This window comes from Triturus cristatus, chromosome 4_1 (genome assembly GCF_964204655.1).
Source record: "Triturus cristatus chromosome 4_1, aTriCri1.1, whole genome shotgun sequence".
Classification (NCBI taxonomy): Eukaryota; Metazoa; Chordata; class Amphibia; order Caudata; family Salamandridae; genus Triturus; species Triturus cristatus.
In genome coordinates this window covers 268,612,382-268,631,636 of record NC_140585.1, presented here as the reverse complement: position 1 = coordinate 268,631,636, position 19,255 = coordinate 268,612,382, and the positions used below count along the sequence as shown (strand labels likewise).

The 19,255-nt window shown below is 45.0% G+C and overlaps 1 protein-coding gene across 1 annotated transcript in view; it reads right to left on the bottom strand.

Annotated features, from left to right (window-relative positions):
- LOC146854247 (V-type proton ATPase 116 kDa subunit a 4-like) overlaps positions 1-19,255 on the bottom strand; it is a 2,520,670-nt gene that overhangs the window by 2,238,544 nt on the left and 262,871 nt on the right. The window contains exon 3 of the mRNA XM_085651038.1: positions 1,214-1,311. Within this exon, the coding sequence (XP_085507164.1) occupies positions 1,214-1,311 (98 nt within the window). The remainder of the gene's footprint in view (positions 1-1,213; positions 1,312-19,255) is intronic.

Here is a 19,255-nt window from a genome sequence, read left to right as displayed (position 1 = left end):
GACTATTCGCTGTCGACGTCGGTCTTCTACCTCACGGCGACAGTGAGTCATATCCCTCGACACCGGTCTCTGCGTTGGCTGCCGGTGTAAAGTGGCTCTCAACATCGCTCGAGTGGTTCTAGACACAGAGCGTCCCTGTTTACGCAACTTCGAGCCAGTCAATGACGGCGAGCATGTTGGCACCTACCTCCCCTCGACGTCTACCGCCTCAACATTGACCGGGGCCGAAAGCATTTTCTGAGTGAAGAACGCCTCTCAGACCTCCCATGTCCACATGAGGTTGAGGGAAGAGCTCTGGTGGAAGATTTACATCCCCTTTGCTTAGAGGTCCCACTGGTTACTTGCTTTTTTCTGCTCTCTTCTCTTCCCTGCAGGCAAGTCTTCTCCCTGTCACGCAGGGTACGTCTGGAGAAGGTTTTACAGATATCACAGGAGGAAGAAAAATGAGAGGAAGACAACCAAAGAATGCAGACCTCATGTGGGTCTGTTTTAGCTTTTTTTCTGCCACATCTAGGACATTTGTCGAAAAGAGATGGCCTTTTAAATAGGAAAAAAGCCTCTTTCCTATGAGAAAAATACTTTGCTCCATAGAGGACAAAAGATGTGAGTGAAGCAAAAAACTGTGAAGTTTGGAGATGTCATTTAAAGAAAAAACCATAAAAAGGCCGAGTTTAATGCTCCAAGGGTCCTGTCAGAAGGAGCCGGAAAAAGGAACTGAGGTGATGGGATATTGGTGGTCTCTCTGCTCTTAAAGGCACAGCTTTCTTTCTCTTCACTTATAATGGCAGCCTATGGGCTACATGGCCCTGCACTGCTTCATGACTGTCTTTTCATAGCAAAAGTGTTTGTGAAGGTTCTTTTTCTGTGCCATTACAATAAATATATGTTCTGAGAGCATATGTAATCACAGCCTCTTCTTTTGCCATTCCAAGATGAAGAAGTCTGACCACTGTAGCCTACCCCTAGGCTGCATTATGGCTTTCTTAAGTGACTTTTCAAGGCCTTCCCGAAGAAAAGCGAACTTCATCACTTCAGAACAAATAATGGATAAAGTGCTCCGGGCTCCATGCACATGGGTGGGACTATTCATTGCTTATGACTATCATGGAAATCCCCTACAAGAGAAGTGCATGTACATTTTTTGGCAATGAAAATCCGAATGGATTGAGGCAGGAGGAAATGCGAGGCGGGTAAAAGGTACGTAGCACTATACCTGCAGAGCGCTCAATTCCATTGGTGTAGCCGTTGCCGGGACTGTGTTTGGTTCCTGGATTACAATATTGTGATTCGTTATCTCACTCTCCACAAGGCCTAGAAGGATGAAGAGACTGTTAGATGTAAGATAGAATACAATATTCATCATGATAAAAAACATTTTCATGCAGCTCACGTTGCCAGTGTTTTGGGAAACAATTTACTGATAGAATAGTTTCACACAGTGAATATAACTTATAAGATACTGTCAACTCAATTCAGTTAATGAAGGGTTTCTCCATTTATATCCAATACTTTAATAGGTGAAACTATCATAACACAGTTGCTGTCCTAAAACCAAACGAAACTGTATAAACTAGGTAACAAATATGCAGGTTCTCTCAAAAGAATATTTTGAATTACCTGCTAATGACAAGGTGTAATATTATCGAGGCTTAACAACCTTTCTAGAACTTGGTGAACTAGTTGACTGAGATAAGTGTAATTGACCCTCTTAAAGTACTATAGAGTATTTCAGTTAAGTTCCTGAAAAGATTTACATTTTATTGAGGACTTCCTGTAGATTACCACTGATCTAGACATCAAATGAAATAGAGACCTGGATACATTTACAGCGTCAAACAAGGCGCTAGCTTTTTTTTTTACCAATTAGAATAATTCACAACTGCAATCCCTTTGTTCTCTCAGATTTTTATGTATCACATGTACAAAGACCAAATTTGTGCAATATCCATGGCGAAAATTATTCAAGCGTTGTGGGAAATAGCATCTCCCAAAAATTTCCAGTTAGCATAATTTATCCTGTCACCAATGCATTCCGGTCCATGGGGCCCTTCCTCAGTGGAAGAAATACAATGGCAAAAACCCTCATACGAATGGAGTTCCTATGAGGAGCAATAGTACCTTTTACACTAAGGGTTCTGTTTTACTTTCTGAAAACGAAACATTGCACTGTGTACGGAAACTGTCAGCTCTTCATATAGGCTTGCAAACACCTTACACATACTGTCTCACAAAATACAAGTATCGGCAAAGCCAATAGGTCTCGGTCAGTTAGTCAGATGGTTAATTTCTATTAAAAAAAAGCCTTTAATTGCAACCAAACAACATGCCAAAAATATTTAAAGCAGGAAAAAAGAAAATGTGCTGCTGCTTTAATGTGACAGCTATATGCGTTCAATAAAAGATGTAAATTAAAACAAATATATATTATTTTAATAGAAAAGTACGGATGCAGACAGTTGACCGTAGAAATATATATAGAACCCCTTTCTAGTTTTAATGTATATCATAGAAAAAAAATGTAATTGGTTAAACAATAATGCTATAAGCTTTGCATTACAAAGACATATTTCAAGCATACAAAGATGACTAAAACATTTCAAATAGCGGTAACGAATGGAAAGAAGAAAGCATTCACAAAGTAAAATGTTGGCCTAACAGCTGTTGCACTAAAGTGCATTCCCTTGTGGGCAGATTCTCACATGTGATCAGGCAAAATGCCATCACTCGCAACACAAGGGAGTCAATAGCTTAAATTGGCAGATGTACTGCTCCATTCTACTTTGGATCGCTTATTTAGGACCAAAAAAGTCTTGTCCCATTTCCTATTGATGTCTGTCCTTCAGTAGGTCGGATTATAATCCTTATGTGTTTTGTTCAAAGTACAGTTATCATAATGCTTCTACATCAAGTGTCAGTCAGGCCTACTAACCATCAACGTCGACGATAAGACCAGTTGTGCTTTTAGAAATGCTTGCCGTTTGAATCGCTTATATGTTATCTACGGCATGTGAGAACCACACTAATAGAAAGGCTATACATAGGATACTTTAATGTTTATCTTTAAAGCATAAAGACAGTGAGAATGTATTATTTATTGAGTGTTACCTCTGGGTCTAGAATAATAGAAACATTTCCAAGATTCTATTATTGTGTGGGGGGCGCTAGAGGGCGCACTGCGGAATGGCTGCCTGTTGAGACAGCTCTGCCAGTCAGGCACATTAATCGGCGACAATATTGGATATGCGGATGCAGATTTGAAAGATTTTGGCAGAAATGGGCATCGGAAGAGGTGGTGATTAACATGTGCGAAACGAGAGACCTGTGAAGAGCAGTGGAGGCTGTAAAATCGTGCCTGTGGACTACTGGCAAAGAGGGAACGGTATCATGCAACATGGCGGCACCCGAGCAACTATCGGACAATGAGCGTCGGGAGCTGTAATATGGCTTCAGCACTGGCGATAAGATGGAAAAGTGGGCAGCGGACATTCTCTGGGCACCGCATGGTGCGGGAGGGAGATATTGCACAGTAAGGTGACAGCGGCACCATTCTGCGCGAGTCTTGGCGGTGTGGCGAGAAAGGCCTATGCAAAATGGCGGCGCCCTAAGCTACAACCGAGCCTGAGTAATTGCGGGGCTGCAAGCGGATGAGCGTTGGAGATAGTGATGGCAGCGACAACTTGCTAAAGTGGGCAGTGTACTTTATTTGGGCATCACAGTGTGCAGGAGCAAGGTGATGTTGAGTGCAGTGAAAGCGGCATCATTGGGAGTGGATACTGGCAGTATGGCGCGATAGATCAGCGCAAAATGGCGGCCCGCTGAAATGCAGTTGAACTGGACTAATTGCGGAGTTGCCAGCAGGGGAGTGTGAAGACTGAGGAGGGGAGGCCAGCTACCACTCAGCGCCAAAGAAAGCAGCTGTTGAATTGTGTGCTGATCGGCGCACTAGCAGGATTAGGAGCCGCGGTAAGATTGGGCAACCCGGTACAAAATGGCGGCCGTAAGGAAAACAAAGCTGTAATTGATGTTCACCGGTATCGCTTGTGAATTGACAACAAGATGCAGCTGTAAGCAACCAAAGTTATTGCCCTGCACAAGTATTCGGATTGCCCTGCTGCTGGACAGGGGAGAGGCTGGCCCTGTGCTGTACCTGCTGACACGAGACGCGGTGATGAGGTGGTCCCAGTGCTAACTGTAAGATCCAGGGTCACGATCCCTGCCACTTTGGAGCGCAACTGCTTTGATGCCATGTTGGGGCTAATAGAAGTGAATGATACCATATAGCTCCACTTGTGCAGACTGGGGCTGCCAATTATTGGATGCACGACGTGGGGCCTGTTGCAAACAATTGGATAGAGCTGCTGACACACGCTATATACTGTCTGCGGCGGCAGTCGTGGAGGTAATTTACAACGTGATACTGTGGGCTGCTTTGGATGCTAACTGCCTCTGAATACATATGCTGCTCCTGTTACTAATAGACCATGAGCTGCGTTGCGATGTTGTGATCCCTGGAGGTGGACTAAACTAGAGATCAGGAGCGCGCCTATCTGAGAGGAGACAACGACATATTGTGCTAATTTCGAACTGCGGTGCACTAAGACGATCCTAATCATATTCTGGAGTGTCGGCTAGCAACATCATGGGTAAGCCAGACAAACAGCAATCCAAGCTCTCATTTGAAGCAAGGAGACAAACAAAGGGTGCAACTGCACACTCCGACAATAAACTTGAAACTGAATCCACAACTGGTGGTGCAATGGAAAGTGTCCTTCAGGCGATCCAAAAAAGTCTGCAAGATATAAACGGGAAACTAGATACCCTCACCCAGCGGGTTTATAACACATCAGCGAAGTTAGATAAGCAAGGGGAGTGCCTGGACGAGGCTGAGAATCGTATTACGGCAGTGGAGGATAAAGCGCATGCCACGACAAGTAAATGCACAGGAATGGAGAAACTGTTGGAGGTTATAAAAAATAAAGCTGAAGACTTAGAAGCGAGATCTCGACGTAATAACTTACGGATTGCGGGTATTCCAGAATCCACTAACACAGGAAGGATGGAAACATATGTGGAGAAGATGCTTCGTTCAGTGTTTGGTACAGAGCACTTCTCAGCGGTCCTTATAGTGGAACGTGCACACAGATCGTTGGCTCCGCGACCGCCACCGGGCGCACCTCCAAAACCCGTAGTTGCCCGTATCCTTAATTACAGGGATAGAGATGTTGTACTAAAGATGGCCCGTGAAAAGCAACAGGTGACAACCACAACTCCGAATAGTCGACGAGGCGGCCATGGACAAGGCAGTCTTCGACGATGAGGCGACCGTCAACGGGGCAATCGTCGACGAGATCTTTCTAACCTTCGCCGTCGACGGGGCGTCAGTGGTAGATGTAATTTCCTTCGTTGACGATATGGGCTTCACAGAGACAGAGACTAGTGTCGACGGAGATGAAGCTGATGACATGATCATTTTTGGTCTCGGCGACGAGAAGGTAACAGTCGACGTCGAAGTCATGTCGATGATGATTTTCGTCGACATAGGAGCCGTCATCGACAGGATTTTTCTCTGAGGTAAATCCTTCTCAGGAAGTTGCTTTGAAGCCAGAGACTTCACAGTCTTTCTAGGGGGCGTAGTAGGCAGAGGCTTACTCTTTGAAGGTGGAGGAGCCTTTTTTGAGGTGGAAGGCAAATCAGAATCCTTGGAGGGTTGTGTTTTTCTCGACACTTTAGCCCCAGGAGAAGACAGATCCTCCTCAGCCATCCTCTTCCTAGAGGACATAGATGAGCCAGAGGCAATACTTCCCACATCAGATAAAGGGTTGTCTTGATCCTTAATCTTCTGTAGCCACAGAAGTAGACGCCCTTCTCTATCTCTGAGGGTTTTCTGAGGGAAGGTCCTGCATATCTTGCAATCTCTCACCTGGTGATCAGGATAAAGGCAATAAATGCACTTCTTGTGGAGATCTTCAGAAAACAGCCGGAGCTTCCCACAAGATTCACAAGGTCTAAAGAGAGATTTCTTTGAAGATGACATCCTGAAGAGAAGAAATTCCAGAAGAATAGAAGAGTACTGAGCAGAGCTCAGAGAGACTCCCTTCACACAACGTGCGGTAGAGAATCTGAGAGCCTCAGCCTCTGAGGAGAACATTCTGGAGGGTGCTGTCACCTGATTGGCTGCGGTTTGGACTGTATATAATGACTTGGACAAGTCATAGATGTGAAAGATTATTTTCCTTGTAGTTTATGGCTACTTTACTTCCTGGTTCTAGGTTACCTATGTTATGGTTATTATGTGCATAATTCTTGCTTTTTTATGTACCGTGGGACTCCCACTCCGACGACGGGGAATGATTTAGGCATGTGAATCTATGAAAAATACCCCAATACTGGAGAATAAATAGTATATTTCCATAGGCTATTATGATGGTAACCATGTACTCTATAGCCTATTAGTCTCTTTTTACAAAAAGAACCAAACTGAAAACACAACCAATCAGCAGCGCCAGCACCCTCCAGAACCTTCCCAAGAGAGGCTGAATCCGTCAGATTTTCCAGCACAAGTGTAGTTAGTACTGTATCGTAGAGGTGCCTCTCCGGGGAGGAGGGTGGGTTGCATGTGAATCTATGAAAGACACCAATACTGGATAACTGCAGTTACAGGTAAGTAAGTTTATTCTTATCCAGTATTGGGGTATCTTTCATAGATTCACATGCCTGAATTAGAATAGTAAGCAGTTCCTTATTTGTATATATATAAATATATATGTAAACACATACTATATATGAATATAAATGCATACATATATATATTATTGTAACAAGCACGTAAGTGGAAGGTGGGTAGTGCTAAAATAATTCTTAATGCAATGTCAATATTACAATCAATGGTTTAAAACATTCAAAATAGCTGCAATGTATCAATTACTTTTAGTACGCAAAGGAAAAAAGAAAAGAACCATACACAGATATATAAATATATACATACATTCTATCCGACACCTTATCTAATAAGACCTCCATTAAAAGAGGCTTACCTTTAGTGAAATAGGTTCCGTAGTACTGCCTGTCCCATAGATGCGTCGGCATGGTGTGAAGACTCCAGGCAGTAATGCTGCGTAAACATGTGAGTCGTCTTCCACGTTGCAGATCTGCAGCTCTTTTCAAGTGGCACTCCGGCAAATAGAGCAACTGATGCTGATACTGCTCTAGTGCACTGTGCTCTCACATTCCTTGATAATGGCTTGCCAGACTTGTCCTGGCAAAATTGTATTGCGCTCTGCTATCCATCTAGTTATGGTAGACTTAGAAACTGCAATGCCCTGGCAGTTATGACCATAAGCAACGAATAACTGATTCGATTTGCGTATCGCCTTAGTCCTTTGTAAGTAAAATTTAAGAAATCTCTTTATGTGTAGAGTATGAAGCGTCCTTTCAGCAGGCCTGGAAGGGTTAGGGAAGAAAGTTCTCAGGATAACAGGCTCATTCAGATGGAATTGAGTAGGCACTTTCGGGATGAATTTAGGGCTTGTCCTAAGAATGACCATTTCATCAGTGAAGCGTAAGAAAGGATGAGATATGGTCAAAGCCTGTATTTCACTAACCCTTCTGGTTGATGTGAGCGCTAAAAGAAGAGCGACTTTCCAAGTTAAGTATTTCAAGTCTGCCTTGTGAATGAGCTCACATGGCTGTTTTAGCAATTGAGATAATACCACATTAAGTTGCCACTCTGGGGGTGGAGCTCTGATGGGCAGGAAAGTTCTAAATAGCCCTTTGATAAATTGCTTTACGATTCTTGAGGACCATAAAGACGGACATTTAAGTGATCGCCTATATCTTGATATAGCAGCCAAGTGAACTGTAACTGACGAGTGTGCCAGACCAGATTTTACTAAGGAGAGCAAATAAGGCAAAACTTCTCCTGCCTTTAATCTGCCTGCACCATAGACAAAAACGCTTCCACTTCAGTCTGTATGTCTTATTGGTGCTGTCAGCTCTAGACTTAGCAATTATGTCTTTGCATTCTTGAGCAATGATCAGATCCTTAAATTCGAAGAATTCAGGAACCACGCATGAAGTTGTAGAGTAGCTGGCTCCGGGTGACATACTTGGCCTTTGTTCTTGGTCAACAGCGGTGGTGTTGGCAATAGGCGGATGGGTTGAGCTTCCCCGACAACAGGAGGAGTTCCGTGTACCAGTACTGTCTGGGCCTCAGCAGAATGCAACAGTGTTCTCATTTCATCTTTGTGAGGACTGGGTATCAGAGGAATGGAGGAAAAGCGTAAGCATAGATCCCTGACCAGCGCATTAAAAGAGCATTCCCCCTTCAGTTTGGGAGAGGAAATCTACTTGCGAAGAATCTGCATTTGGAGTTGACCTGGGTCGCTAACAGGTTCAGTGCTGGTTTTCCCCAGATCGCAAATATTCTGTCCAGTTGCTTCTGTTCCAGCTCCCACTCGTGATAGCTGTCGTTCGTTCTGCTCAAAGCATCCGTTAGGGTATTCCAGAGGCCTGGAACATTCTCTGCTGTCAGGGAAATTCGGTGGAGTGTCAGCCAATTCCATAACTGTTGGGCGTCCTGTGACAGAGAAAGGGACTTTGTGCCTCCCTGTTTGTTGATATAGAACCACTTCCCTTGAACCTGCAGCTCTTGTAACTGTCTTCCCCAGCCTTCCATAGAGCCGTCTGTAGTTACTATGTAGTCTGGGATAACTGGGAGAAAAGATAGTCCCTGGGACAGATGAGATTTCTGATCCCACCATTAGAAAGCTTCTATCATCCGCAGAGAGATATTTACCACCTGGTCAAAATAACTTTTGGTTTGGATCCATTGGCGTTGCAGTTCCTCTTGAAGAGGCCTCATATGTAAGCGAGCCAGAGGCACGAGATCTATTGCCGACAAGAGCATTCCCAATAGAGACTTGTACACTCTTACAGAAACGCACTTTTTTCTGGACAGTTTAAGTGCTAATGCTTGCAACCATTGTTGTCTTTCCTGGGAAAGGAAGGCTTTGTTCTGAATGATGTTCAATCTGGCACCCAGAAATGTCATTATCTGGTTTGGAAGGACCGAAAAATGTTAGTGATTCATTGAGAGACCCAACTTGCAAAACAGTGTTAGACAATCGACTGTTGCAACTTTCACTAGACTAGCTGATGGTGCTTTCAGCAGCCAATCGTCTAGGTATGGGAATACCTGATGACCGTTGCTCCGCAAGGCTGCTGCCACCAGAGCCAGAAACTTCGGGAAAGTCCCTGGAGCCGATTTGTGGCCAAATGGAAGGACTCGGAATTGATAGTGGGTACCAGCCACTGTGAACCGTAGGAACTTTCTGTGCTTTGGATGAACAGGGACATGAAAATATACATCTTCGAGATCCAATGAAGTCATGAAGTCACTGCTGTTAAGGCGCCGTAGGGTGTCTGAAAGCGTTATCATCCTGAATGTTTGACTTTTTAAGAATTTATTACATTTCCTGAGGTCTAAGATAGGCCTCCAATTCTCTGGTTTTTTGCGAATGAAAGAAGCGGGAGTAGAAACCTTTCCTTCTCTGAGGAAAAGGGACTTTTTCTATTGCTCCTTTCTGAAGCATGATACTTGCTTCCTTTTTGAGTAAGTGAAGACGAGTGGGGTGCGATCCCCTGGGAGGGCTATTGGGAGGTATTTGAGTAAATTCCAAAGTGTGACCATAAGAGATGAGATCTAGGACCCACTTGTCGGACGTGATGTTGTGTCACTGGTGGATATGCTTGGAGATTTTCGCACCATTTTGGGGAAAAGGAAAAGCAACTGGCACCCTGTCGCAATCACTGCTTGCGACCGGAGTCGCGGCCTTGAGATCCTGGCTTTCGTCTAGAGAAACCAGCCGTTATCGGTTGGCGGTAGGATTGTTGCTGGTAACCTTGGCGATATCGCGGCTGGTAGGATTGGTAAGTCTGGGAACGCTGGTAATTTCCCCTGTATCCTGTGAAACCCCAACCTCGGACTCCCCGAAAGGGCACCTTGCAGCACTGAAGGGTACCTAGGGCTTTGGCAGTATCTGTATCCTTTTTTTTTGCGGTCAGCACTTCATCAATTTGACTGCCAAATACACTATCGCCGTCGTAGGCCACAACCATAATCTTGGACTGCACTTCTGGGCTGGAACTTGTAGCCCTTATCCACCCCTGTCGCCTAAGAACGGCAGCACCCGCTAACTGCCGGAAGCTGGTAGTGGAAATGTCCATTGCAATGTCTATTATCTCTGACGCTGCTCTTTCTCCTTTCGCAAGGATCTTAATGGACTGATCCTTGTTCTCATCAGGGGTAAGGTCTTTCATCGTCCCCATATCGGACCACATTTGCCTATCGTATCTGCCCAATATTTTATTAATATCTTTTTCCGGTGGAGATGTGATGGGAGTTGACAGATTCTTTGATTGTCTCTGGGCTGCTTGTAGGATCACCGATTCAGGTTTGGGATGACCCGTGAGACACGCTGAAGAGTCCTCTGGAGCTCTATATTTTTTGTCAAGTCTAGGTAGCACGGGAACCACTGAGGCTGATGTCTTCATTACTTTAATCCCATCCTGCCAAATGTGATCAATTATAGGTATTGACCTACCTTTCTCGATTGCTCTTCAAAATCGTACAGAAAACAGTCTGACTGTTGTACAATTGCTGGCAAGTGGAATATATTAGTGGCTCTGTACATGATATTGTGGAAACCTCAAATATCCTCCGGAGGCGAGTCTGAAGGACGATGAGGTGGTGGTGATGGTTTTGATGCTATGTCATCATCCCACTCGTCGGTGAGTGGTGGAGGATCATGGGTTTCCCTTTCCTCAGGCTCTTCTTCAGAGGTGGTAGGATCCTCTCTGGGAGGTAGAGAAATTATGGGATGTGGTGTGAACCCAGGTGTGGCAGGAGGTGGTGGTAACGGTGTTTGAGGAGCTACCGGCAGAGGCAGAGGCACTATAACATTTTCCTCTCGAGGAGGAAACATCTTTTTGTAATCCACCAACATATTTTGAAGGTCCAGTATTAATGTTGGAGGAAATTGAGCAGGTTGTTGTCTAGGCTGCTCAAAGTATTTGTACTGTTGATACTGAACATGAGGGGCCGGATAATGCTGATAATACTGCTCCTCATCCTCATAGTCATCGTCCTTTTCCTGGTAATTGACGGTCAGTTCAGAAGGGCTATGTGCCGTTCCAAAGTGGCCTTCATCTTCATCAGTATCCTCCACATCCAAAAGATGGCTGGGAGGTAGCTGTGAAATCTTTGGTGTCCTGAATTCCATCCGGGCTGTTTGCAGGGTCGGAGTTGAAAGTCCTGCATACAAAATTGGAATTTTTGTTGTCGGTGCCGTCGTCGACGGTGAAATTGTTGTCGGCGACGGTAATACAGTCATAGATGGTGGTAGTGTCATAGTCGGCGGGACTGCCGTTGACGAAACAGCTGTCGTCGACGATGGTGTCGTCGACGATGAGCTCTTCTTCGGTTTCGTCGATGGTGGAGTCATCGATGATAGAGGCAACGTCAACGGTATGGAACCCTTGATACCCGCCGTCGATGTAGTTAATGCCGTCGACGGTCTGGACGACCATAGAGTCGCTGTAGTCGTCGTTGAAGAAGTAATAGATGTCGACGGTGAACTTGACGCCGAAGAGGATTTTTGACTGACTTTACCTCTGGAATGGCTTGAGGAGTTTGATTTTTTTGGGGATGTTCCTGAAGACTGAGAGGATCCAATCTCTGAGGAGACCTTAGGATGTTTCTCCTGCTTAAGAGATTCCTTGGTCAGATGAGAGACTTTAGAGTGTTTCTTTCTCTCTTCAGGCTGACCCTCTGGCGACCTGGGCCTCTTGTGTGACATGGAGGACGTGTCGCTATCCACATCAGATGAAGCACCATGTTTCTTTTTAAGCCACAATAAAAGTCTTCCTTCTCTATCTATCAAAGTCTTGGTTGAGAAAGTGCGGGATATTTTACATTGTTTTGTCTCATGATTGCTATAGAGACAATAAATGTGGTCTTTGTGGGCATCATCCACATGTACTCTCACCTTTCCACAGGATTTACAAGCTCTAAATAATCCTTTTTAATCAGACATTATTCTGAAAGGTTAAGATATAAACTTATCTGAAAAAAGTTGAAGAACTGAGCAAGGCTCAGGGAGACTCCCTTACACAACGAAGTGTGGTGAAAATCTGAGGGATTCAGCCTCTCTTGGGAAGGTTGTAGAGGGTGCTGGCTGCTGATTGGTTGTGTTTTAAGTTTGGTCCTTTCTGTAAAAGGAGACTAATAGGCTATGGAGTACATGGTTACCACCAAATAGCCTATGGAAATATACTATTTACTACTTTGTTATTTATGTACCGTGGGACTCCCACCACGACGACAGGGAATGATGCAGGCATGTGAATCTCTGAAAGATACCCCAATACTGGATAAGAAAGTGTTCCCTCCAATTAGATCACCATCCCCTCCATGGGAACTTAATGTTATACATTTCCAATTAATGAATGCCCATATGAACAGGTCCATAAATCCTCTTTGCAGCAGCTGTTGCGGAAAGCATCTTTTCTTATGGCTATCGCTTCAGAGAGCAGGGTTAGTGAAATTCAGGCATTGTGCTCTGAAGAGCCTTACACAGTTTTTCATAATAATAGAATGGTGATGAGAACTTATCCCAACTTCCTTCCGCAGGTAGTTTCATGATTCCACATTAATCAAAACATCATTACCAACTTTGTTCTCTAGTCCAGCTACTCCAGTTGAAAGGACTTTACATTCTCTTGATTTGAATTGAGTTCTGAAGTTCTACCTTGATAAAAGCAAATAGATTAAGAAATCAGATCACTTCTTCAATAATTATAGCCTAGTGAGAACAGGTTTGGCAGCATCAAAACAGACTATCTCTAGGAGGATAGTTTCCTGTATAATTCTCTCATATCAAATAACCCAAAAATCCTTACCTAGTAGACCTAAAGCACATTCTACAGGAGAAAAGGATACAACTGCAGCTCTTTAAAGAAATGTACCTATTTCAAAAATATGCAAAGCTGCTACACAGAGATCTGTACATACTTTCACTATGCATTACTGTACAGATTCAGATTCTAAAGCGGATACTCAAGTGAGACAGGCTTCTTTGCAGAATCTTTTTGGGTAACTGTTGGAGCGGTTATTCCATGTCTGCTTCTTTTGGGATGGGCTTGCTATTCTAGTCAGTGCTTATGACTATTGATGAGGATCCCCTGGAAGAGAAGGAAAAATTGCTTACCTGTAATCCTAGTTTTCTTCCAGGGGAATCCTCATCAAAGACATAAGCAACCCTCCCACCTCCCATGATAGATATTGTTACAGCTCTCAACAGACACTTCACCCAGGCCAAATGCCTTAGCAGAGAGGGGGACGGGGAGATAATATTTCCCCCTCCCACCTTAGATAGGCCGACCGGACGACTCTGTGTGGTGGAGAGGCTTGACCCACCCTATAGTTCTTGTTGAGCCGGGCGCGGTGCTGGAGCACGCACAACAGGCTTGTTGGAGACTGCAGCTGTGGTTGACATTTCTCATCCCTTTGAACAGATGACTGTAACCAGCTGGTTTCTGATGCACCCGCTATCTGCTGCTAAGGGGTTGTAATAGAGAAGGGAGGACCACTCCCAGGAACCAAGCGTGAATCAGATGTTGCAGTTCTGGCTGGTTGACATTGAGAGGAGCGCGGTGGGAGCCTGCCAAGCCATATGACTTTGGGCAGCGGCAACTGCATAACCCCATTCGGGGAGCGCTGAAGGTAGGTGCAGATACCAGCTCACTAAATAATCCCCCATTGTGCATATGATGATGGTGCTCCGGTGGCAGGTGGGCCACTGACTCAGATTGAAGTAAGGGAGCCTGTAGGGTCTTTATCCTTGGGTGTAACAAAAAGATCACCGTGGCGACATTTGGCGTCACAGTATTCTATATATGGGTTGTGCTTGTCGAGAAGCCAGCATGTGAATATTCCTTTAGGCACATTAACATGTGAAGGGTCTTGTTTAACTTCTCTTTCTTGATACTGGCTATCAAATTGGAATTACGTGGAAACCACAGGCTGTGGCGACTTTGCATCATAATAAGATTGCTAAATGCACCAAATTAGCAGCTGGGGACTAGAGGGTCGATAGCCTGACGGGATCTGGAGGTACTCCCACAACCCAGATCACTCCAGAACATATCTTTCAAACCATATGCAACTCACGTAAGCCTCTCGAGATGCAGATCAGTGGCGTATGTGTTGAGATGGGACACTTGCGGCAAGATGTGAATAAAATAGAAGTAAGCGATCCCGAGACAAGGATCTTGACAACAGAGGGCATGATTAAATCACTGAAGTCTGACATAGACCGTGAAGGAAACAACAAGCAGGCTGTAACACAGTAAACAGGAACAATCTCTGCTTTGTGGGTAACCCTGTGGATGTGGAGGGGTTCTTGGCTAATTGGATCACATCGTGGATAAAGCCCAAATAATTGAAAAATTCTTTCATAATAGAAAGTGCCCATAGGTCCCTGGCAGGCAGGCCCCCTCCTGGACCTGTTAAAGTTTGCTTTCTCAATTATGCTGACAGGGACATAATCTTGAGGAAGTCCTGGCTGAAACCAGAGCTTGCCATTGGCACACAACAACCCAGTATCTACCCGGACTATATAATCCATGTAAAGCAGATTTGAATGTCTTTCCAGGCGGTAAAGCAGAAAGTGATGCAACTGATGTATATGCTCCTCTTTCCCAGGGGCCGAGGGGTAGATCTGCGGTGGGACTGCTCTTGAATGGTCCACAGCACCGCTACCTGATTGGAAGGGAGCCCAGTGATGAATGCCCATCCAGGCTGGACCAGGCTCCAAGAGATGGGCCTCAGCAGGCCTGGACTCTGAATGTTTTTGATTTGGGTTATTGACATGGGTTGTGGAGGTTGAACGATTGGTGGCTGTGAGATGAAGATTTTACAGGAACACATACGCGAGCACAAGGCAGACTATTTTACACTAAATGAGGGAATAATTATATCTCACACCATTCTTTGTGAGGCATGTGAAGCAAGTCATTTCCAACCAGATTAACCAGATTAAGCCAAAGAGACATAAGATCAAAGATATGCTCATCTTAAGAGTCCAAGATTAGCATGTTAGAGACTGAGGTACTGAATAACAAAATAAGCTACTTACCTGTTACTGCAGTACTCCAGTGTAGGAGGCTGGCTCAGTATATAGTGTCCACCCATGGTGAGGAACTGTGCACTGACTCCAGGCAACCCTTAGTGATAGTGTTTAGGTCCCTGATAACCAAAGCTCTCAAGTGGTAGCTGTGGAGAGTAGATAAGGCTTATTCAAGAGGGTGTAAAGTGGGTGCATTTACTATATAGTAAGTCAGCAAGCTTCCACAGGAGAAAGAACCATACAAGAGGTTATAAAAATACTGTAGGAAGCAACTGGGTACATCTCCTACCAGAAGATATCAAATACACATAAGAAATACTTCAATAATAGGTAAGTAGCATAGAAAAACACACGGGCACTATGGGGGGACCATATTCAAAGAAAGTAGTATAGGAGGTAAATATCAAAACAAGACTAATACCCAAGGATGGTGGAGCCCATGGGAAACAAGGAACCACCAAAGGTGACTAGCTAGGGACCCCAGGACGCCCGGGTGCAGTGGTTACTCCGGGTCATGTGTTCAGAGGATAACACAAGGTAAGTCACGGTTCGTATTTTCTTGTCTCAGGACCCTTTCCAAAGGACTCCGAAGACTCCAATTGGATCAAGGAAGGTTGGAGAGCCACCCCCACCCATGAATACCCTGGGAACCAGCATACCTACACCAGGGAGCAGAGTGCATTGGTGCAAAGTGGTGTTGGAATTGCCCGGAGAAGCAAATGGAGGATTGTGGAAGTCCGATGGCTGCAGCAACTCTTGGACCAGGATGGTGGAAACCCAATGTTGATTCTGGACGAGAATTACCTGAAAGCAGAAGGGACAGAGTCCAAACCGGAAGTGTCCTGGAGGCGCAGGAGCACAATGCCACCCCTTATCAGAGGTTTTTGCTGTAGCACGACGGTCTTGAGGAAGCAGCTGTGGAGCCCAGGCGACGATGCAGGAGCACAGAAGCTGTCCACGAGCTGTTCCACGAGGGATGAAGAATGCAAGAGGATCAGTGGCTGGCAGGACTACCAACAAAGTATGTCAACAACATGGACCCCTGTCTCTTGGAGTAGTGGAGCCTCTCTCTCTCTCTCTTTATAAGGACAAATAACAAACATTGGAAACCGCAACAGTCGTGGAAGAGGAAAAGCTGGTTGGTTGCATACCAGCAAGGTTGGTGGGACTAACCTAGCAAGGGTAAGTCAGGGTGAGTCCTCAGCACACAGGAGAGCCAGCAGAAATCATTAGATCCCCCTCAAGGACCCTCTGGCCGCAAGCACAAGTCGCAGGGAAGCCTCAGCAGCAAACAGAAGATGGAGGCCCACGGTGCAGAGGATGCAAACAGGACGTCGTTCTTGGAGCTATGCGGTGCTGGAGGCCGTGGCTTCTAGGAGGGCAAGATTTTTGGTGAGAAGAGTCAACAAGCCTTGGCAACAACGGGATGCAGTTCAAGTCGGCTGGAGAGGGAATGTAGTCTTCCAAGTTGCTGGGAAGACTGGTCAGGCCCCTGGACAGCCAACAAACCCCCACCTGTGTTGCAGAGCTGGGAGGTGTCCATTGAACAGCAGGTTCAGCAAACGGTCGTCAACGTTAAGGTGCGTGCGGATGCAGGGAAGTGATTCCTTTCCTTCACTCCAAGGGACATTCCTTCTTGCTTGCATGCATGCAGAGACATTGCTGACTCAGAGGAAGCCCAGCCATGGAGTTCCAGAAAATTGGAAGAGCACAGAAACAGAGTTCCAGCAGGAATCTTCCCACCAGAACAGTCTTGTCTTTGGTCCTGGATCAATCCAACAGCAGAGTTCAGAAGAGTCTTTAGATGATCTTCAGAAGACAGGCAGTCAGTTCACGAAGACGGAGTTCTGACGAATCTAAGGACCTACCCTCGGGGGAGCCCTTAAGTAACCCTAAAAAGGGGGAGGACATCTTCTGTGCGGACCAACCTATTAAGGTGAGGTTACTCAGCTGGTCTAGCTAGTCCGATGCTCACAGGGGCCAAGATTCAAGATGGCAGAATCAAGTAGTCACCTGGAGGAGTTCTGGGCTCCTCCTTAGGGAGGAGCTGGATACTTCCCTGTTGTTTGCATAGTTTTGCGCTAGAGCAGGAGCAAATGGCTTCTGAACTGGTTTATGCAAGGAGGGAACCAAATGTGCCCTTCAATGCAGTCTGGTGGTGCTCGGAAATGCCTCCACCCTAACTAATTCTAACGGAGAGGTGGTCAAACCTCTCCTTTGCTGGACACCCTTTGTTCAGCTTCACCTGCCCCAATTAGGGTCATCAGCAGGGGGCAGACCAGTGTCTGAGGCCGGCAGCAGCGCAAGCTGGCAGGCAGACCCAGTAAGGCTGCACAGGTAGGTATTGGGGGTGTCTTCTAAGTTGCTCCCCAGTACATGTTATCATGCAACTAACAATAGAATCGGCATAGTTGCACAATTCCAACATGTTTGATACCAAACATGACCAAGTTCGGAGCAGCCAATATGTAGTTGGACATCTCGAATTGCCAATATATAAATTAAAATGTCTGCCTCACATTTACAAAGCCCAGAAATTAGAGTCTGGGGTTTGTAGGGGTACCTCTGGTCGTGTAGGGCTACCTACACACTTATAACTATGCATCCTGCCCTTGGACTGAATGGCCTACCTTAGGGGTGAGTTATACGTTTAAAGTGACTGGGATATAAGGGAAACCTTATATCGAAGGTGAAAGGTGCATGCACCATTTCACTCAGATTGCAATAGCAACTCTGCAGACACAGTTTGCATGAACTCCCGTGGGTGGCACAATACATGCTGCAGACCATGGGAGAGCCCTGGTGTACCAATGCCCGGGTACCTCAGTATCATACACTAGGGACTTATAGTGATACCCCAGGATGCCAGTTGTGGGTTGTACAAAGAAATTACCATCAAATTTTGAGGAGAGAGCACAGCCACTGGGGTCCTGGTTAGAAAGATCCCAGTGAACTACAGTCAAAACACACTGACCAGGCAAAAATTGGGGGTATCTATGCCGGTAAGATCCTACTTTCCTACATCCAGTATTGGTATCTTTCATAGATTCACTGGCTAAGTGTCGTTGAAGTGGGAGTTCCAGGGTACCATAGTAAAGCAGTATGTATCAATATCATAACATATGCTATAATGGCAATGCAAAGTCAGTTTAATAGCGTATGTCATTTTTTAGAAAAAGAGTCAAACTTGAACTATAACCAATCAGGCGACAGCACCGCCGAGAACACTCCCAACAGGGGCTGACTCCATCAGAGGAGGACGGGTCCCATGTCAATCTTTGAAAGATACCAATAGTGGAGAACTGCGGTCACAAGGTTAGTAACTTATTTTTTTCTCCAGTATTGGATCTTTCATAGATTCACATAATTGAATCAGAATAGCAGTCGGTTTTGTAAGTTTTCTGTATAGTAATAGAAGCACCCTTCAAAATGGTGGGTAGCAGTCTGACACACACACACACACACACAAACACACACATATGTATACACATTACTTAACATAAACGGTCCATATATGAAAAGACAATTATGACGTATACAACGCTATCATATACCTTAGTAAAGACATTACCATCACTTACAGTTACAGAGGCTCAATTCATTGAAACAGACAACGTAAAAGCATAAGTTACTTACCTGTAATCCTAGTACTCTTCCAGGGGTATCCTTATCAAAGTCATAAGCACTGAAAATTCCCGCCCATGCGTGGGAACCCCATAAATAATAAAGAAATATATATGAAAAACATGTATATATACAGCACTATATATATAAACATATATCATGGTTTCACCCATCAATGCAGCCCCTATAATGGAGGCTAAACAATGTAACAATAAATAACTGCTTTTTCATCAACATACTATAGAATATAGATCACAGAAGGGCAAATATTACTTGAACTCTTTTTAATGAGCAGACTCAAAATAATCTGCAAAAGAGCAGGCATTATTAGCCTACAAGCTGAATGAAAACCAACAGTATAGAAAATGAAAGCAATTGTAACATAAAAACTGGCACTGTGCCTTTAAGGCAGCCATGACCTCCAGCTTCCCATCATGCCTCAGGGG